The sequence below is a fragment of the Salvia hispanica genome, chromosome 2, assembly GCF_023119035.1.
Source record: "Salvia hispanica cultivar TCC Black 2014 chromosome 2, UniMelb_Shisp_WGS_1.0, whole genome shotgun sequence".
Lineage (NCBI taxonomy): Eukaryota > Viridiplantae > Streptophyta > Magnoliopsida > Lamiales > Lamiaceae > Salvia > Salvia hispanica.
In genome coordinates, this window is record NC_062966.1 from 10,866,615 (window position 1) to 10,888,249 (window position 21,635).

General features: G+C 37.3%; 4 protein-coding genes across 8 annotated transcripts; 2 read left to right on the plus strand and 2 right to left on the minus strand.

The window, feature by feature from the left end:
• The first annotated feature begins 2,473 nt into the window (after positions 1–2,473).
• Positions 2,474–6,112, plus strand: LOC125208235 (U11/U12 small nuclear ribonucleoprotein 59 kDa protein). 2 transcript variants are annotated; one of them, XM_048107816.1, is made up of 9 exons: positions 2,474–2,817; positions 3,002–3,347; positions 3,428–3,511; positions 4,147–4,212; positions 4,463–4,535; positions 4,722–4,913; positions 4,993–5,110; positions 5,425–5,465; positions 5,574–6,112. In XM_048107816.1, exons 1-8 carry the CDS (start codon positions 2,636–2,638, stop codon positions 5,450–5,452), a joined length of 1,089 nt encoding a protein of 362 aa, XP_047963773.1. In that variant the 5' UTR covers positions 2,474–2,635; the 3' UTR covers positions 5,453–5,465; positions 5,574–6,112. The 2 variants fall into 2 exon arrangements, with proteins under 2 accessions (XP_047963773.1, XP_047963772.1); XM_048107815.1 differs by having other exon boundaries at positions 2,475–2,817; positions 4,722–5,110.
• Positions 6,113–6,809: 697 nt separating this feature from the next.
• On the plus strand, positions 6,810–12,782 carry LOC125205388 (golgin candidate 4). Of its 4 annotated transcripts, none has more exons than XM_048104281.1 (16): positions 6,813–7,143; positions 7,590–7,688; positions 8,021–8,116; positions 8,504–8,638; positions 8,883–9,021; positions 9,100–9,164; positions 9,472–9,639; positions 9,805–9,918; positions 10,168–10,296; positions 10,677–10,973; positions 11,057–11,122; positions 11,285–11,487; positions 11,600–11,654; positions 11,849–12,034; positions 12,247–12,494; positions 12,594–12,782. In XM_048104281.1, the coding sequence occupies exons 1-15, from the start codon at positions 6,931–6,933 to the stop codon at positions 12,484–12,486; spliced, it is 2,205 nt and encodes a 734-aa protein (XP_047960238.1). In that variant the 5' UTR covers positions 6,813–6,930; the 3' UTR covers positions 12,487–12,494; positions 12,594–12,782. The 4 variants fall into 4 exon arrangements, 3 of the variants coding, with proteins under 3 accessions (XP_047960238.1, XP_047960237.1, XP_047960239.1); XM_048104282.1 differs by adding an exon at positions 7,455–7,513 and having other exon boundaries at positions 7,015–7,143; positions 12,247–12,782; XM_048104280.1 differs by having other exon boundaries at positions 6,814–7,143; positions 12,247–12,782.
• Positions 12,783–12,991: 209 nt separating this feature from the next.
• LOC125205389 (reticulon-like protein B5) lies at positions 12,992–15,178 on the minus strand. The gene is made up of 5 exons (XM_048104283.1): positions 14,816–15,178; positions 14,110–14,290; positions 13,882–14,023; positions 13,383–13,452; positions 12,992–13,289 (listed from the first exon to the last, which is right to left on the minus strand). Exons 1-5 carry the CDS (start codon positions 15,063–15,065, stop codon positions 13,123–13,125), a joined length of 810 nt encoding a protein of 269 aa, XP_047960240.1. The 5' UTR covers positions 15,066–15,178; the 3' UTR covers positions 12,992–13,122.
• A 3,934-nt stretch (positions 15,179–19,112) lies between these two features.
• LOC125203116 (probable WRKY transcription factor 43) lies at positions 19,113–21,156 on the minus strand. The gene is made up of 2 exons (XM_048101402.1): positions 20,879–21,156; positions 19,113–19,400 (listed from the first exon to the last, which is right to left on the minus strand). The coding sequence occupies exons 1-2, from the start codon at positions 21,121–21,123 to the stop codon at positions 19,208–19,210; spliced, it is 438 nt and encodes a 145-aa protein (XP_047957359.1). The 5' UTR covers positions 21,124–21,156; the 3' UTR covers positions 19,113–19,207.
• Positions 21,157–21,635: the final 479 nt, after the last annotated feature.

Consider the following 21,635-nt stretch of genomic DNA (forward strand, 5'->3'; position numbering starts at 1 on the left):
AAATCGAAAAAACTATGGAGTATTATTAATATATATATATAATTTATTTTATATATAATAATAATAATAATATAAATATAAAATATAAAATTAATTGAATATATATAATACATATTATATAAAGTATATTAAAAGAATATATATTATATATATGATATAATATATTTAAATTAATAGAATAAATATATATGATATTATATTTAAAATATAATTCGGGTTTTTGGTGTTTTTTGCCCGAACTGAACCGAACCGAACCAAATTTCAAAATTTCAATTTGGTTCGGTTCGGATATTCGGTTTTTGGTTTTCGATTTTTTTGCTCAACGCTAGCAGATAATGTCACAGAGATAAAAATAGATGAGATAATGGGATTTCAGGGATGTGCTTTCACAGTTATGGTTTATACAAGTTCCAACTACAACACCCTAGCACAGTTCATACTTCACTAGAATAAGTCACACAAATATTTTCCATGCGACACAAAGTAGGTCACTAGGGGCGTCAATCCTAGATCTTTAACTCCAAAAGGCTCCTAAGACTCCTAATGTTCTCGCTCTCAATTAACGGTACCGTTTTAAGGAAAATTAATTGTAGTGTCAACTAAGCTTTTCTAACACGCAAACATCCTCTCACGATTATGTGCATGTCAATAAATCATCATAGAATGTGTTATTCGAACATGAAGCATTATCCAACACTTAGGATAGAAGCAAAGTAATGAACAAAACGAATATTAAATAAATTGGAATTGTATAAACCGAAGTCGTTACTAACACATCCCTAGAATTCTATGAATTTAGCTACTCATGATGAAATAATTTGAACTCATGGTTTATAGGAAAACATAGAAAATATAAGAACTAAAATAATAGAACCCAAATGTTGAATCTTGTTGTCTTGATCTTCTCTTGAATCCACTCTTCAAACTCCTTAAGCAATGATAAATAGTGGAAGGAACTCTCAAATATTATGCTCTAAAAAATATGCAGCAAAATGTTTTTTGGATGAAACTTTGATGGGGTATTTATAGCCTCTAAGTCGTGTGCAATAATATGATAACTCTTCAGCATAGTATGGTAAGTCTTGGAGAGAAAATATGACAATTTCTGTGCACCGCGTTTTTCCAGCGGGCCGCTGCACTTTGTTCAGCGGTCGCTGGCAATCATTCCGTAGCTTCTATATCTCAGCGATCGTTGTTCTTTGTTCAGCGGTTGCTAGTAATCATTCTGTAGCTACTGGATCTAAATTAGCGGTCGTTAAGCACTCTCAAGCGGTCGCTGGGCATGTTCTTCTTTTCAGCTCTATTTTCCTAAGCGAGCCTCTATAGGTGCAGCGGACCGTTGGCTGGCTGGCTCGAAAACTCCAGATTTAGTAACTTCAACCTTTTGCTATCTTTTTAGGTCCTATTTTGCACATTTCTCACAAAACACGTTAAAAATACTAAAATAGATAAAATATGCGAATAATGGACATGTTATGCAACTTTGACACTCAAAACAGACCAAATAATGATCTTAAAACTGTGCAAAATCCGAGCGTATCACTCACCAAGTTAATATTGCTAGAGAGTAAATAATCAAAATTGGAATGGTAGAAGGAGCTGAACTGCATTTTGATATCAAAATTGCAGAGGTAAAAAATAGATGTCCTCGTTGGAGAGGAAAAAGAAGACTCAACTTTTAAAAAAAAATAATACTATCGTATTATTATCTTAGCTTTCACGTGAAACTTGTAGACATGAAGACAAGTTATTTCCTTAAAAATTTTAAAGTGTTAAATTTTACTCACTCTGTTCATGAAATTTATTTTGTTATATTGGGATGTCCATAAAATATTATATCATTTCTTAAAATGAAAATTCTCTTTCATACTTTACCCAATTTATCTCTGTATCTCTAATATTTTACTTGCTTTATCTCCCTATCTCTAGTACTTTATCCATTTTTTCTTCTCATCTCTCTTACTTTACTAATTTCTCGTAAAATTCGTATCGTTAATAAATGAGACTATTTTTTGTGGACTAAGGAAATATAGTTTCAGATATCAATAAAATTTTAAAATTTCATTTAATATACTCCTATAACAACATTAAAATACCGTGTATGGTCCTCTTAGTTATAGTTAAATTCAAATGGTAAAAGGATTTAAAAATCCGTGAACATTTAAAAAGTCTTCCAAGTAATATTAGGTTCATACCTAATGAGTAATGATAAAGGTGTGTAGTGACAATTTTAAAATATAAGGGCGTCTAAAGTTCGAACCTATAGGCCCAAATTTATAGTATACTCGTGTTTGGTTTGCAAAATTATGTTTGATTGTATTAAATTTATAATATATTTGGTTTAAGAGATTCAATCCCACGGTTCAATTCTAAATAGAGCTAACCTCCCATAATTAAAATAATTTCGCAACGTATTATTTGATCACACGACCTTAAAATAATGCCTAGGTTTAATACAACAAAAACAACATTTCTCCATTATTGTTTCTCCAAACATCTGTTCTGTGCAGTGAAACTATTTCACCTCCTCTACTCTATACTCCCCTAATTCTCTTCCATGGAGACGAACCAGCCATAGCGTGGGGTCGGAGCTGGAGCAGCCTGGGTCGACGGCGGATTCTGGGAACTTCATACGATGAATCCGATGGGGATGCCTCCATACGATCCGGCCCTACCTCCTTGGGCCCCGCCACCGCCGGCACCACAGCCGCCGCAGCTTCCGTATATGCCCCCTCCGTCTGCTTCGTTCTGGACTTCGGCAAACGTGAGCAGCCGCCTCAAAGAACTTCACGACACTTTAAACCTCGCCAAAGCAATGTAACGATGTCTCTGTTCTTCATCTTGTGTGATCTGCGCTGAATTATTTATTCACATTTAGCTGAAATTAGCGTTTCTCATGGTAGTTACTGGTGACATCATTGATTATATTTTAGAAATTGTTTTCAATCTTAAATCGTAATCTGTCGTATTTGTGGATTTTGATTGAAATTTGCTTGATCAGGGAAAAAGAGATGGAAATGTTGATTCAGATGAAAGAAGAGGGGTTTGAAATTAGTGAAAGCGAAGATTTAGGGCGTGGCAACATATCTATGACTAGGTTTTCTAAATTCATGAAGGACAACTGCATTGGAGTTGAATTTCAGGAAATGATGACGTTGAGCGCTGTAAATGCTGTGATGTCGAAGCTGAGATTTCTGCTGGAGCCATTCAGGGTTGTTGCGTATGAGAACAGTCCTTGGGAGGAGAAGTCTGCTGTGAAAAGGTTGGCTGACAAAATGGAGAAGTATAAAAGAAATAAACTATGGCGGAAAAGGAAAAGGAGGCGGGTAGCGGAGAAATTAGCTAAGGTGTTAAAATATAGCAGGCTTTACATATCATAAGTTCCTGTATAGATATACTTTTATATATTGGCTGTTCTTTGTTTTAGGAGCATGAACAGTTTGAAAAGATAGATAAGGAAGCAGATGAATGGATGAGAAAGGAGATGGCCAAAGACATTGCTCAACACAAGGTATATATAGACCGCAGATTTTGTGAAAAAATAGACTTCGCATCTTTTGTCTTTACTATGAATATATGTTCCCACCAAGAAAGTGTGAGGCAGTTTGTGTAAGCTAAAAGGCATGCTAAACCTCTAGGATTGGTTTTTGAAATTCAAGACACTTAGACTCAGATCAGACACGATATACTGTGGAGTGGGCTCCTAAAGAGAGATGAGCTTGAGTTTTGTGTAGAGAATGATGTCAAATACTTGAAAACATGATGCATAGTTGTCCAAAGTGCTATACATAAACATCTTTTGTGTATGATATACTTCTTCTGGCATGTGCTCAAGCTTTCTCTTTACATAAACTTGCTTTGTATTTTGGTCTCAGTAAAAATGCAGAGTAAAAATTGATTATTTGTGTGGATATAATCTTATGATATTCTAGTAACTATCATGCATACATGTTATTATGGTTGATTTTCTTAATCACTTGCTATTTACTTTGTACAAGGAACCATTTCTATTCATTTTCTTTTCTAGTTTATGTTTCTTTTATCTACAATGCTAAATGTTGTTTTGTGTACCAAGAAACCCCCATTAATACTTACTTACATCCTCTTATTTCTTTGGCTGAGAAAAAATTTATTGATACTGTGCAGGTAGAAAAGATGGAGGAAATAGCCAAGCTTAAGGCAAAAGAGGAGAAGAAAAGACTAGAATCGGAGGTAATGACTCTTATATCTTTGTAGGCATGTACGTTATTAGATTAACTGGAAAATCATGCATCGTCACTAATTGACAGAGTCTTGATTATTTTACATTATTTCAAATATATATTCCAGTTCCTTTTAAGGATGCTCATTTGATGTGGCTGCAGCTTCTGCCTGATACATTGAGTGTGTTTTTATTTCTTGATTTCTTTGTTTCTCAAAATTTTGAATCATAACTATTTATTTATGTATGTTTTTATTTCAGCTAGAGCTGGTGTTGATTGTTGAAAAGCTGCAGGAACTACGTTCTCTCAGAGTACAGAAACTGAAAAAACAAGGTGAAAAAATTAACTGATAGATGAGGCTGATCCTTTGTAGTTTGTATTATTATGGGTAGGAGTTTTAGGTATTTTGTCTAATTTATAAAGGCTCTATCTTCACAAAATATACGAGAGGTGCAATTTTCAAGCATCATAAGAAAAGGAATTAAACAGCTTACACAATCCATGAATGGCACCATGCAGGTCATTTTCTTCCAGAAGAGGATGACAAATTTCTTGAACAAGTTAGAGCTGCAGTTGAGGAAGAAGAACGGCGTTCAATGGCTGCTGCGGATACAGATGCTGCTAAAGATGCTATTGCTACTATTGAGGAATCAAGAAAACACATCAAGAGTCATGCACTAGACCCAAAAGAACCGAGCGTTGATGATGGTGGTTGTACAGAAACCCAAAATCAGAAAATTGATACAGACAATGATAGAATTTTAATGAACACTGCCCATGATGAATCCAGAAAACCTGATGCAACTGGACCTGGTTCTGGCAGTAATTACGATTCTGTTGCTAATTTGCCTATGGAATTTTACCACTATTATCATGGTAGCAATGCTGATATGGGCACACTCATTGAGGTAACTTCTAGAAGCATATTTAACTGAGCTTCTGGCTTGCCTCATATGGAGATGTCATTGTGCTACTATATGGTCCTCCATCTTTGAAGCTTGTTACTTTTGCTCTTGATTCATTTACCTTTCTATACGTAGTTAATTATGTTTGTAGGAAGATAAGTTATGAATGAACTCAACATTAGTTGGTTACAGGCTTTCAAGATATTGTTACTCAATCTAAACAAATCAGTCTGTGCATTCATTACCTTGTTCAAACTTCATAATGTTGACCTATAAGAAGTTTCTGTCGCTATAATTGATTTGGTCTGTTATTTCAGGTTAGAAGAACATGGGATGCATACATAAGACCTGGAGGAAGGTATGCACATCTCATCCTCGCCGTTCAATTGATATTTTTTACTACAAACAATGCTGTTTATTGGCTTCTTTATCATGTTTTCTTACTTGTTCTGTAACTTGGATGCAGCCGCATACCAGGGCACTGGGTTCAACCGCCACCTCCTGCAGATGAGATATGGGCATCCTACTTGGTTAAACGGCCTAAATGATCTTAACCTCGGATAGGAAGCTGGCTTTGTCAGATAAGCTGTACTGCTGGTACGCCTAGCCATCAGACGTCCTTCTTGGCTCTGAGATGTCGAGAACTGAAAAAGACGCCAGGCTAGGAGGTCCGGATCTTGATGGAATAGAACAAGAATGCCAAAGATCTCAGAAGACATTCCGTCCCTGGTTCTCTCTCGCTCTCTTTAGCATTCACTCCAATTTATAGAAAGGCCCCTGTAGCGGAATAGTCTATTAGATCTGCATATGGTTCTGTTCAATTTTTGTGCAACATCAGCTAAGGAATTCTAAGCCGCCACGAAGATTACGATCATATGCTAATCATGTAGGAGAGTGTATGAGTTGTTCTAACTTTTACATCTCTCCATCTTGCAATTAATTTGTTCCCTGTACTAAAAATTCTTTTTTTGCTCAATTTTTTATTAGTCCTAGTTTTGCTCAGGATGTGACAATTTTTAATTTAATTCACTTATCTGAGATGAGTATTGATAAATATAATTGAGATCTCAATACACGTGCAATGACACACTCCAGATTGGAAAGAAGTGGGGAGTTTGATTGATGAAAACACAGCCTGACTAAATTTTGACGATTGTAGTTATTTTTGTACTATGTCATGTTTCTTTGTTAATAATGCACGTTATGTGTAATGAATGTGTTGCAATATCTTTTACTTCTAAATTAATACTCTCTATTTCTGGTTAATAGAGACACTTCTTTTATGTACGGAGTTTAAAAAGTAAGAGAGATTGTTATTTTTAGATAAAAAATTAACACAGGAAGAAAGATTGTTACTTTTAGTTTTAGTCTTTTAGATAATGATTCAATTAAATTGTAATTTTTCATAATAGTAAAATGACTTTATTAACATGGAAACGCGGGAATATATATAAGACAATTTGAAATCGTGACAAAGTAGAAGAAATAACAATAATTGTGTATGCATATAACTAACTTTTTTCTGGGCCTTGCAAGCCTATTTTACAAATTAGCCCAGCACAGCCCTCTTATAGGAGTATGTTTTATTGCATCACCCGACGAATAATGGGAGTTGCAAATTCCACGTAGATAAAACATAATTTTGTTTTGTTTATTTATTTATTTCCGCTCTCAGATCTAGCGTAGCATCAAAACCCCCCTTAATCATATTTGCCAAATTCAATTCAATCTTATCAAATTTCCCCCTAACAATTTTCTCGCCGAAGTCCGAAATCTAGGTGAAGGGGAGAGAGGGAAATACAGATATTGGCGCGTAAATCTCAATGCCGATGTGGAGCTCGGTGGCCAATTTGAAAGAAAGCCTGAGTAAAATCGCACTGGATGTCCACGATGACGACGACGATGAAGAGCTGTCTATGTACACTTCTCCGCCGCGCAACGCTAGTTCAGGTTCGGAGCGGAGAGTTTCGCGTAATTCCAGTGCACCGACGCATTCGCCAATCATCAATGGATTTGATTCCCCGCCTAACCACGAGGTATCTGTGATTTATTAGTTTGATCTCACTTTGGATTTGTTTTCGTATGTGTGTCTGTGCTTGTGGTGAGGGCTTATTTGTAATCTACTTCTCAATTTCATCTCTAAGGATATTTCTCAATCACCTTAAGTTACTGATGCTTGCACCGTGTAGAAACAGCTTGAACGGATTGTTTTTTGTTTATTGAATAGAAATGCATATACTAGTGCCATTTAGACTTTTATGGTCTATGCAGCGTTGCTGTCTAACGTAGTCAGTTTATGGAAAGAGCATTTTATATTATTCTGAACATATTTCTGTTATCTTGAAAGTTGCAAGGAATGTGCTCATTGGTCTTGATCAAATGATACAAGTCATTTATTTAACCACGGTGGAGTTCTTTTTTCCTTTTCTGCTTCTAGGTTTTGAACAATTGTTTGCCTAATAATTGTCCACTATTTTATCAGATCGAGCTGTACAAAACAAAAATTAAGAAGCTTCAGGAATCTGAGTCTGAAATAAAGGCTCTATCAGTTAATTATGCGGCTTTATTAAAGGAAAAGGAGGTACAGTGATCTTCTGCTATCATTACCTCTATCTTGTAGTACTAATTTATACTAGTATTTCTCTAACTATGTATTGTTGAGAGCTGTTTTGAGCTCAATCTAGCGAGGTCTGATTTTATGTGCTATTGCTGTCAAAGTTTGATGGTTGAATTGTAGTTTTATTCAACGTCAATAGTAAGAGCGAGTTGTTGCTAGTTTTCACTTGCAAGCTAACATACATAATAAATCAAGGTTTTATGCAAGTGAATCAGTTATGGAATTTTTTGTGGATATGCCCTGGGCTCTCACGTTTGATTGATTCTCATACAGTTTGTTGATTTTATTCTTTGCAGGATCAGATTTTGAGATTGATGGAAGAAAATGGCTCACTAAAACAGAATCTCCTTAGTACAAATGCTGCTCATGGTGCACCTAAAACTATTCTTAAGGTGGTTAGGCTAGTTGAAACTGGTCATATTTCAGTTTTATGACTTCCAGGGCATAATATTTGGTCTAATTAGATGCGGTGGTTCTTTTATGTCTTTTTCTGTCGAGCAACTATTTATGGTCTCATTCAAATAGTTTTGGATTCTGCTTCTCTTAAGAAATAATCCATTAGTTTTGGAGACAAAACTAACTCTGTAAGTCTGTATGGTAACGTTGGCATTCTGAAAGTTGTTTTGGATTGTATATGTAGTTAGCTATAGGAGTTGAGTGATGACTGATGTGAAAGTCCTAGATAATGTGATCACAACTTAAATTGTGTTAATGTCCATTCAACTTCTTTAGGAGCAATTTCAGCTATTTGTTATCTGATTGTAACTTTAAATCCTCAGGGTAATGGTGATATGTCTCCTAATCGCTTTAGTAAATCTGCAACAAAAAACCGTGGTGCTGGAAGCACACTGTCAAATGGTGTTGCGACAAAGCATGATGGATTAAGCAATGGGACAACTTCAACCAATTCACGGGTAGGAGAACAATTCTTTTTCCCAGTGCTTGGCATTTGTTTGTTTTCTGACTCTCAGTTTTACACTCTATGTTAGGAATTGGTAACAATCTACGAACATGCTTTTAAAGTAATAAAAACTCTTGCTGCTGTTCATTCTTGTGGCTTTTGTGATTGGAAGTCTCTCGTTGTTTCTAGAAGTGTTGAATTGAAATTTGCTGCTCTTCATCATAACAGCAAATGAATGCTTTTCTAATGCCTTGTAGGAACTCTCAGATGCTATGGAAGAAAAAATTAGATCCTTCACTATGATGCAAGCAACTCATGAATCTCAAATGAAACAAATGATGGTTGAACTTGATAAAGAACGTCGCAAGCTGGAAAGTGTCCAGCTAAGTTTACAAGGTACACATCTACTACTTGATCTTGTTTCAGAGTAACACATCTTTGAATATTTGACTGACTCTTTTCTTTTATGTCTAGAGGAGCAGAGGTTGAACGGATCATTTCAGCATGACTTGAGCTCGTTAAAAGATGAAAAAGATAAAGTGAGTATTTGTAGTTGCCTTTTTTACTATTCCATTATCAGTATGGCTGGGCCCCAAGCTCACTTAAAATAGTTTGCAATGTTAATACATTTGAAGTTATTTGCATGCTCTTCGTCATTTCATAGACCATGTGACATATCTTTTTTTTCAAATTTGTCAAAAAGTACTGTGTGATCATTGTTGCTTTTGTGCGGGTTTGATATGTACTGAAAAATGAAACCTCTTATGACTAGTCCTATATTACTTGTTTCTACCTTATAGATGGTAATCTTACCCACTTCTACTCCCCCCCCCCAATATATTTCAGATGTTGAAAGAGATGAACAGAACACAAGACGAGTTAAATCAGAAGATCTCAGAGATAGGAAGGTTGCAAATGGAGTTACAGAGAAGTGATAGAAGAGAACCAAACAACAATTTGGAGAAGTTGAAAAATATAATTGCTTCTTTGGAGGAAGAGAACAGAAACATTAAGGTCTTTGTCTTCCTATGCTTTCTTCCTTTCAATAATTGTTTTGCATGCTTCATGTTTGTTTTCGGTTGTCTTTGTGTTTGTGTGTTGTTTGGTTTAGTTATGTATGTGAACGCATTCACAAGCATATTCATACAGACGTTGGACCTTACCAATTTTTCATGGTAGAAAGAAAAAGAAGAATGTGAGGCTGCGTTGAATGCAAATCATTCTTCTCCAGTTCGCGGCGACAAACCTGGTGGCCTGCATCTTTCGAATAACCATGCAAGTGGCATGAATGAGGTATACATTTAACCATTCTATTGTCTGATGAGCATCCCTTTTTTGTATGTGATTAGTTGCCCCCCTTCCTAAACTCAATTAACTTTCATCCAAATAAATCTTACTTTTGAGCATATTTCCATTCCTTCCAGTTTTACTAATGCATATTTAGTTCAATATTTATGCAATATGGCTTTACATGGATATCCATGTATCCATATAAACTGTACAAGTTGCAGTGCTTTAGTCTAATCAATAGTGTCTTTGCAGGGATTGTTAGAGAAGGAGGAAATGCGGAAGTCTTTGCATAAACTAGAAAATGACCTTAAGGAAGCACGTATGCAAAAGGACAAAGCCTTGCAAGAATTAAATCGTCTCAAGCAACATTTGTTGGACAAGGTTCGACTCATCTTCAACTTCTCTATAGGCTAACCATCATAAACTATGATAATCAGTACCACTAAGGGAATAGTTACTACTCCCTCCGTCCACGATTAAGAGTCCCATTTCTAAATGGCACGGGTTTTAAGAAATGTTAAGAAAAGTGGGTGGAAGAAAGTTAGTGGAATAGGGTCCCACTTGTATATATTATTTTTAAATGATATGTGAGTGGAATGAGTTAGTGGAATGTGGGGTCTCTTTACCATTTATGGTAATTATGAACCGGGACTCTTATTCATGGACGGACCAAAATGGAAAAATGGGACTCTTATTCGTGGACGGAGGGAGTATGTTATAAAAATTGTCTGCTAAAATCTCTCGACTTAAATAACTCGCAGGAATACGAAGAATCAGAGAAAATGGATGAGGACAGTAAGATTATTGAGGAACTGCGAGGAATCATTGACCAACAAAAGGTTCAAATATCATGTTTGGAGAATGCTCTTAAGCAGGCAATCTCAAGACAAGAAGAAGTAAAACTGTCCAATAATAGTGAACACGCGAAGGCTAAAGAAGTTATAGATGATCTTAAAAGAAAATTGAGCAACTGTTACAGCACAATAGATGCCAAGAATATGGAAGTTCTTAATCTGCAAACTGCTCTTGGGCAGTACTATGCTGAAATTGAGGCTAAGGTAGGCTCTTTTTCATTAGTGATAGAATATGAGCAACGGGGAAAGCATACACAATTTGTATTTAATGGATATCTTTTTTCCAGGAACGTCTTGCCGAAGAGTTGTCAGTCACAAAAGAGGAATCAGCTAGGCTTATCAAGCAGCTACAGGTTTGATTTCTTAGCTTTATTGCAATATTAATAATGTTGTTTGAAACTCATTTTCTGGAATGCTCCGAGTCATAAAGAAATGTTTGTGTATTAGTTGTTTCTGGATATATAATTCAAGGTGCATCTTGTAAATTCTTTTTCTTTCCATTGATATGATTCCAGGAAGCACACCAACTAGCAGAAGCATCAAAGAGGGAAAACGAGGAACTTTTGGGAAAGCTTTCACGAGCTGATATTGTGGTTGCGGAAGGAAAGAACAGAGTTAAGAAACTTGAGGAAGATAATGAAAAACTCCGTAGAGCACTTGAGCAAAGCATGACAAGATTAAACAGGATGTCTGTGGACTCTGATTTTCTTGTTGACAGGTCAGACTCCCGTTCCTGTAGGATGCTTACATCAACCCTATATTTTTTGCTCTATTACTGGAAAGCTAGCCTTCAAGAGTGGTAATAATACAACTGTTGGTCTCATCTGCAGGCGCATTGTGATCAAATTACTTGTGACATACTTCCAGAGAAACCACAGTAAAGAGGTGCGTCTGTCTATGCCTGGACTTCCAAAACATTAAGTGACTCATTGAGAGCTAAGTAAAGATGTCCCAGTGATGGCTTCAAAATTCCCTCCAGAATTCCCTGTTTAATGATGTACTCTACTATATTTCATGGTAAGAGAGAATTAAACTGCTGTCCTATAAACGTTAATGTACATTTGATTTATCTTCTCCAGGTTCTCGATCTAATGTGTCGCATGCTGGGATTTTCTGACGAAGAAAAACAAAGAATTGGTGTTGCTCAGCTAGGGCCTGGCAAAGGTGTAGTTCGAGGTGTATTAGGCCTTCCAGGTCGGCTTGTTGGGGGCATCCTGGGTGGCGGTGCCCCTGAAGCTCACTCAGCTATGGCATCTGATGACCAGGTAATTGTTGTCCACTGCGTTTACACCATCCTCTCTCTGTCTCTCATGCCCGTACACGTATACATGCACATGACGTGCATAACATGATCATTTGCACACATAATTTGTGATTTCATACCATTATGTGTGTGTTTGATATACGAACATAGACAGTTCCAAGTGTCAATCTCTGATAGTATTTTTTTCTGATTGCTGGAAAATCTCTCTTCCAGTCATTTGCAGATTTGTGGGTGGACTTTCTTCTCACCGAGACGGAAAGGGAAAAGAGGGAGGCTGCCAATAATTCAAATCCAGATCAAAACTCTACAGGAACCACATCCCCTTATGTCAAAACATTACCTCATGGAAACTTCTTGCGACGCGAACCTTCAGATTCAGAGTTTTCAACGGTTCCTCTCACCTCATCAGAAAGCAGTTTGCAAGGTTCATCAAGACTTCCACCAAAATACTGATTATTTATGTAAGTACTAACTGTAAATACACAATTTTTCCACCTGTGATATGCCTCCTAAATGTTCTTTCGATTCTTTGTCAAATTTGTTAAAACTGAGAGAAGCAGCAGCCCTTGGGAGCGTGTATGTAGGGGGGCACTTGTAATACCTGTATGAAGAAATCTACACATTTAAAATGTCTGGTTCACATGATGGCACTGCTCTAGCTCGACTTGTTAAAGAATATTACAAATTGCGTGAATTGTATATATAAACGCTATACAGAAACTATAACACATCATTTTTCATTTATTGGATTTTACGGTTGTAATCATGAGTGTTTGTTTATGGTTTTGGGATGGAGGTTAATAAACGGAGTTTCTTTGTCATCTCAATGAGAAATCCATTTTGACGAAAGGATCAATAAATTTAATGGTGTTTAGGGTTTAAATTTTCTTTTGGGTAACATTAGTCACTTAGTTTTCATGCTCTCATCTGGAAAAGGCCTATCAAACGCTAAGGCGTATTAACAGTAACTGTGAATCCTTGTCACATCCATTTAAAATAGAACTGAAGAATGCGAAGTTAGACTGAAACCCTTAACCACTAGCAAAAACGTATATACTTCAGTATCACGGTTAGGAGTTATGAATCTCCCTATGCTCGTTTCTTGTCTAGTGCTCCCTTGGGTATCTTGCTCAAGATTTTGTGGTCGAAGACTGCATACTGCTTTCGGATCTCATGCATTGCTTTCTCAGTATACGGCTCAATCTTATCACCATACTTCTCGTACAAAACAGGCACGGTGTGCAGCAACACAAATACTATGAATAATAAGAGAAAACAAGACAAGTCAAGCCAAGGACTCAGGATGACATAATCTGTTTTGAGGTAAATAAAGGTGCAAGGATTCTTACTTATATAAGACAATGTCAAGAAGCTGCAGCAGCTGCCCACGATCGAAAGAAACCAAAGACCAAATACAATCTGATAATGAATTCGGGCCTCAATGTCAAATATTGGATGAACAAGTAACCAAGCAATCATGTAAACAGGGGAAACAAGGACATAAATGTGGAAAACACAAATAACTCAAATCACTAGTACTGCAAATGAAACTACTCACCATTGAGAATATTGAAACTTAAACAAGGATTCTTTAAAAGCTAACTAAATTAAAATCTAAAATTAATCACTAGCCAACTCAAACAAGGTTTCATTGTAAAAAAATTGCAATTAAGTTTCACTACTTTCCATCAGCATTATTCATATCCATAGTAAGACTAGCATGCATGCCGGGAAAGAGAACACCTCAGGGTTTGATCACCAGAAAAAATGGTAAGGGTCAAAACATGAGAAAGTTATGTCGCTGTAGGAGTTGAAGATTCATAAAAAGAGAGAGGCCCAAAATCATACCCCAAGGAATTTCTTAAGATCCCTGCCAGATGCAATATATCTCAGCACTGCAAATGCATGATTGATCTCAGAGCAAAGAGCTGAAGCAATTTCTACAAACGGCTCCTGGGGGAGGCGAACTTCTGGAATATGGGGCGGCCACCTGCAGACACATAACAAAATAGGTTCATACAACCGGAACATGACACTTTCAGAGTATGGGTTAACAAGGAAACTGCATGAGCTCACTTGTTGAGTAAAACTGAAGCATTGGACCATAAGAACGAAAGAGACAGCATGAGGATTGCAATGTGACAGACCAGAGTGAGCAAATGGTATTCAAGTAACTCGAAAAACACCCAGACTACCGTTGCTACACCAAGCAGCAAGGCAGATATTTTCTTGTTCCTCCACAAGAACACATCAGCAGCTATAGAATAAATCACCATAAATTTGTCAGGTTTTATAAAAACACTAATCAAATTTTTATTGTAGTAATACCATTTTAGCTAAAGAATTACACCAGCATGAAAGGTCAAAAAATCACTCGAAAGCATTACATAAGTAGCAAGCTAAACGATGAACCTAAATTATTCTACACAGCTCTCAAAAGGAAATTTTCTAAAAATCAATCCAATCTCCATTACTTTGTACCAGAAATGTATCAGAACACAGCTCGTCAAACAGGCATGGTGAAAGGAAAATCACTAACAGAATTGCAAACGTAGACAGGTTTTTAAGCTTGATTTCAATTACAGCTCAATTTTTTCCACAAACTCTAAATTGCTAATTGCGAACTCTCACAACCAAACACAGCACCTTCGCTCAAGTACAGCTCAATTTTTCATCAAACAATCGCCGAAAACATTAAACAAATCCAGAAATTCAGAGGAAATAAACTAGAACAGAAAAGGAAAGCAGATAGGGATACAAAGAGTGAGATCGTGAGACGTACGCTTGCCTCCACCAAAAACCTTGTGAACCGGCTTTTCAGGGCGGAACGCTTGATAAGTCTTCTCCTTGACCGCAGATTCCGTTGCTCCTTTGTCATCCTCTTGCTCAGAGTCAGACGACGACGAAGAAGAACTTGTGTGCACGTCCCCTTCCCCGTCGGCGTCGGCGTCTCCGTCTCCATGAATCTTATCGGAGATTCTATCAGTCAACGACTCCGTTCTAGGATCTGATATCTCCTCCTGCTCCGCCATCGCTGATTGGAGGCGCCGATACAAAATTCGAAATTCCGAATATAGAAAGTCCGAAGAGAAGAATGCTTCTTTGCAGCTAAGTAAAGATAGCAAATGGTAAAGCAGTAATGAGGGAATGATTACCGAGTATGGTTTTATCGTACACACGGGAACCCGAGCCTCGCGTGAGAGAAAAAGAAAAAGTAAGTGAAAAATAGTGTTAGTGGAATAAGAGCATCTCCAATAGCGGCTAGCCCACCGGCTAGCCGATTCGCGTCGCTAGCCGGTCGGTTAGCCGAACTATTGGAACCGGCCAGCGGCATTTCGGCGAACAAACTGCACGCCGATTTCCAGGCGCTGGCCGATGCGCTGGCCGCCATTGTGGCGTGCCGATTGGCGAGCAATCGGCCATAGCCCATATTTTATTTTTTATTTTTGAAAATTTTTGAAAAACTATATATACGCGATTTTAGTTTCATTTTCATTTGCACCTACTTGTTTTAACGGGTTTTCTCTCTCTCTAAATTTTTGTACAAGAGCAACATCGAGCGATGAGTAACGCGGGTGGTAGCAGTGGTGGTAGTAGTGGTAGTGGTGGGGATACTAAGGATTACGAACGGCGGATGAACGAGGCTATAGAGGCCTACATGAACCGCGAGATAGAGCGGTACATGCGAAGGGTCGAACAGCAGGCGGTACCTCGCCCTCCTCCCGCTGTCCACCGCCGAGCAGTGATTGATCGGGATCACGTAGCTGCACATCAGCGGCTATATGATGATACTTCTCAGAGAACCCGCGGTTTCCCGCAAACATGTTCAGGCGGCGTTTTAGAATGCGCATGGAGTTGTTTATGCGTATCGTTGACGCTTTGGAGCGTCGATATCTGTATTTCCGCTTCAGGCACGATGCGGCTGGTAGACCCGGCCACACCCCTATTCAAAAGTGCACGGCGGCAATCGGGCAATTGGCCTACGGAGGCGCGGCAGACATGTGGGATGAGTACCTCCACATCGGTGAGTCGACTGCCCTGGAATGTCTGATGTATTTCTGTCAGGGCGTGATTGCAATTTTCCGTGATTAGTACCTTCGAAGCCCTGCCCCCAAGATTGTCAGAATCTGATGCAGATGCACGGGGAGCAGCATGGGTTCCCCGGGATGTTAGGAGCATAGATTGTATGCATTGGGAGTGGAAGAACTGTCCAACCGCACTGGAAGGTGACATACACGACCGGCTACAAGAGAAAGAATCCCACGATGATCCTCGAGGACGTAGCTAATTACCGGCTGGCATGCGTATTTTGGGGTAGCCGGGTCGAACAACGACCTCAACGTCCTCAACTCGTCGCCCCTCTTCAACGAGCAGTGTCATGGGCATCGATGGGCAGCAATCAAGGGTCCAACGCGTTTGTGGGGTGTTGGCTGCATTGCCGATATAATGTACGCCTGCATTATCTTGCACAACATGATCGTCGAAGACGAAGGCGTACAACTGACTAATTAGGCCAATACGATGAAGCCGGTCCAAGCCACGGAATGGCCACCCCTAACGTACGACGTGGGGTACCTCACGATGAAGCCGGCCGCCTCCAGGCACATGCCGACATGCGCCAAGTGAATGCTCATATTCAACTCCAAAAGGATATAATTGAAGAGTTGTGGGCACGGAAGACTGCACGGCGATAGTTTTTTTCTTTATTATGTAATTTTTTTTAAATGAATGTACTTTTTTTTATATGAAATTAATGAATTTTCCCGTATATGTCTCGTAAATTTAATTCCATAAATGTAGTTGTTTTTTAATTATTTTTATTGCGGCTAGCCTGTGGCTGGCCTTAGGCTAGCCTATTTGATTAAAATGATGATGTGACAGGTGCATTTTTAGTGCTGATAACGTGGCAGGAGAGAGAGTGGCTAGCCTATGGCTGGCCTATTGCCATTGGAGATGCTCTAATGTGTATGGTTATTATTTGTTGAAAACTTTCCGTAAATAAATGTGTTCTATTTTTTGTGGACGGCCAAAAATGATAATTGTGCTTTATTTATTTTTTTGGACGGAGGGAGTATTTCCTCTATCTACTATTCCCTCCGTCCCGCGTTAGGAGTCCCGGTTGAGTCGGACACATGTTTTAAGAAAAAGTATTTGAATACGTAATAAATAAATATTGTAGTGGAGGTTGGGACTCACTTTTAATTGATTGTATAATAAATAAATATTGTGGTGGATAGTTGTAGTGGATGTTGGGACCCACTTTTAACACTTTTTTATTAGTTGTAGTGGATGTTGGGATCCACTTTTAACACTTTTAACACTTTGTAGGCATTTTTTTATTAATTTATCCCAACCGGGACTCCTAAAGCGGGACGCCCGAAATTGATCAACCGGGACTCCTAAAGCGGGACGGAGGGAGTGCTAATTTGGGATAAAATTTCCATTTTTCATCTAAATTTATTAAACTTATATAGTAAGTAGTAATTAAATTGTTAACCAAATTATTTAAATTGATATAACTAGATATATTAAGAAAAAATTGTGGCTGTGTAGATATTGAATGGTCAATCGATCATTAACCAAGCTGATTAGACGGTTATCGATTAAGAAATTATTCCTAATTGAAATCGAATTGAGTAGTCAATCAGCTAGTCTTCAATTAAAACTGTCAAACTGATTGTTTAGTCAGTCGATCAAAAACTATCATAATAAGTTTTTCAAACAAATTTCAGTTCATGCTATTTGTGTAAGAATACAAAGTTCGTCGTTGTGAGGGGGTGCTGTGTTGTTGAGAAATATATTTTGTAATATTTTATTGTTTCACCACAAAATAATTACTCCCTCAGTCCCGGTCCCAGATAATTCGACCCAGTATTCCATTTCGAGTCGTCCCACATAATTTGTCCCATTTCATTTTTACCATTTTTGGTAGTGGACCTCATATTCCACTAACTCATTCCTACCCATATTTTATTATAAAACTAATACTTTAAAAGTAAGACCCACATCCCACCAACTTTTTCAACTCACTTTCTATTAGATTTCTTAAAACCCGTGCCGGGTCAAAGTGTCCCAAATTATTTGGGACGGAGGGAGTACAAAGTAACGTACTATACTAGTAGAATGTCGCGGGTTTGGAAATTTAGATGGATAAGGAGTTACTTTTAACTCTATTCAAATAAATGAATTTTTGCAATTGTGATCTCATTTAAGTTAAAATGAATAAAATGGAATTCATTCATGTAATTCGAAAAACTTTGTTGATGAGAGTTTCACAATTTAATTAATGTACGATGTGAGGTTCTTTGATATAATCGAGCAGTTATTGGTTATAAAATAACTGAAATTTTTCTAAAACACTAATAAGAAGAAAATCAAGATAAAAAATTTCGGTTATTGATTAAAGTATAATTTTCTGCAAAGGTTGGTTTATTTGTTCCTTGTAAAGATGTATGAAATTCAATTTGAAGGTAACTTTTATCCATACTCTTTTATTGATTGTGCCTTGGTGTTGTTTTGGAAAATTCATTAAAAACCCACATATATGTGCTAATTAAGCACTCAAATGAGATGCAATTAGAAGTTGTATTTGTTCGACTAAGTGAACAATATAGAGAGTGGCGTCGCCTCTCCGCTATCAAGAGAGGGAAATGGTAGTTCTCCTGATCGCGCGATTGGAGCTGAGTCGAGTAGATGGGGTATATGCATGGAGGCAGCGATGGCAGCAGTCCTATTGATTGTTGTTGTTGGCCGAGATGGGAGGGGAAGCGACAATAGTGGCACGGACAAGTGTTGTTCAACGATAAAGAGGGAGAAAGACGAGAGATGCAACACAAGAGCGATAAGGAGTTGAAACTACGTTATTTCCTACTTTACCAATTTACTACCTAGCAACGACATTTTTAACATATACGACATTCTCATAATCTTATTAATTATCTATATCATTTATATGAATATACATGAGACCCATTATCCAAAGTTTTGTGATTTTAGCATTAATATTGGCATTAGAACAAGTCAAAATATAGTATACTAATGTTTTCAGCGTGGAATCACAATTTACTAAAGATGGTAAGTTAAGCAAATTGGAATCAATAAATGCATTGAAATAAAGTTGAAATTACATGGTATAGAGAGATAATTAGAATAGTTAAATGATAGTAGTAGTATATTAGAGAGGCAAGTTATTAGCAGAAGTGAGGGAATGAAACTGTTTAAGAAGAGGAGTTAGAGAGTGCATGAGCTTCTCAGATGGATGGTTGTGAGTTCCCTCGTAGGTTGTCATCACAATGCTGCTGTCTTTGCTTAGCCTCTCTACTTGTTTCTTCACATTGCACGTGTGATGTGTGCACCGGTAATAGCTTCTACACACACACCATCAAAACAATTTTCAATAAGAATATCAAATAGTTATGACATGATGCATACTCTCCGCAATTGACTTCCTCTAATATTTTTGCATTTCCCTTTACAATAATATTGTTCATATACTACTATCAGTTGGTATGTATACATGAAAAAATTACATTATAACAACATTAGTTAAACATGCATACATACGTAGTGATTGCTCTCTAGACGGCATGGGGTGCGGGGAAGGCCAAAGGTGGGAGGATATTTTGGCAAAGTCCGTTTGCAAAAAGTTTATACCTCTCAAGTTTTCTTTCACCATTTGGTAGGCCATTCGAAATAGAAGAAGTGGTTGGGCTTAAACAGAAGCATGACGTCTATCAAGAGTGCAATCAAATGGATGGCTAGGGAGAATATATAGGGGTTCAACAGTTGTACAGAAGGCGAATTTGGTGAACTTCACTTGGAAGGCTAGAAATGCCCTCATTTTTTATGGCAAGGCGTTGGACGTGCAGAGACTTATATTCCAAGTGAAGAATGAGGAGGATTATCATATTACGTTGGAGTCATCTACTAGTACTCTTTTATCTTTATCTTCTTGGGGATTTTTATCCTATTGGGTTTTTTTTACCAAGAGGTTCTAATGAGGCGCGACCTCATATTACATGAGATTCTGTGAATGGCTTCACTTGTTTGATTGAAGACTATCAGCAGCCTGACGATGAGCACATCTTCAAGTGTAGTTTTTCACTATATCTAATGTACTTTAATTGAGGCTTTGTAGCATACCCTTGGGGTGGGGATGCCCAAGTTCATTTATGTTTATCATATCGACTGTTTAGCTTGACTTGATATTCGGGTATGCCCGGAATAAAGTTGCACACCATCCGCCTTGTTAATAGAGGAACTTCTTTTTGGCACGGAGATTAAGAATAGTGTGTTAAGTGGATGGTGAATAAAGTATAAGAGTTAGAGAGAAATACCTTTTGCCAAAAATAAGAATGACTCAATTATATTAGAATTTCCTAAAATAAAATAATGACTTAGTTAATATGGAACGCAGGGACTATCATTTTGGTTTGATATATTCAATTGATTTATTCATAAAAAGAGGTAGCTACGGCCAAACCCGTATAAATATGGAGTAACATTTACATCACTCCCAAAATATTAAAAATAATGTATATTCATATTAAACCATTTAAACTATACAGAATACTATTGCCCGTGATGGATTTTAATTTTGTCACGTTACCAAAAATTAGTTTAGTTTGTTCATCAACTTTGATTTCTTTTCGGTGTGGGTGAAACTAAAATTGTGAATCGTAATTCCTAATCAAAATACCAATAAGAAGATGAATTTATGTTGCATATAATCATAGTAACAAGTTGACTTCAAATGCATCATGACTTATATATGTGGTTTGTATCAATTTGAGTCTCCAATTTGATTATTTGAATAAAAATGAAATGGAAACATGAAGAAACTCACCGAGGGAAGGTGCTATTCTTGAGAGATTTTTGGCCATATTTTCTCCAGCGATAGCCATCATCAAGTATATCCTCTTGGCTCCTCGTCTGAAACGCAAACCGCTGCCCATAATTTCCTCTTTCATTTCTGCTACTACCAACCTCAATTTTAGGCACAAAATTTCCCAACAATTTCTGATCCATTTCTGGAAAAGGATTTTGAGAAAACTGAGATGGGTGTTGTTGTAACAGCGGTGGTGGGTCCATGATGGGGAGGAATCTAGCTAGAGGGAGATGGGTTTGAAGTTTATTTATTGTACTGTAATAAACTCATGAGGCCAACTAAATTCAACTAATTTCGGTTCAACTGCCATATACGTGCATGCTTCTCTCTAGGTCTAACGTTATTTACAAAGCATCAATTTCTATTATTTATGTTATGTCTGTGTGTGGAGTAATAGTTTGATATTAATCCTGTTACTACACCCTCCTCACGTGACTCGATATATACTCCATTTGATTTCCCAAATTATCATAAGAAATGTGTTTATTTATGATGTGCTTCTACTTATTCAAGTTATACTATTAGTATTGTTTTACAAGATTATACATGTATTATGAATTCGGAAGTGAATGAAATTCGACGACGTGGATGTTTTGAATGCATTTGCGTGCAAGCATCATATAATTTTATTGCAATCATTCTTATTTTTTAATGGCTCATTTAGGTGAACTATATACTAGTAGTATAAGTTATCTAGAACCCATGCAATCAGTGA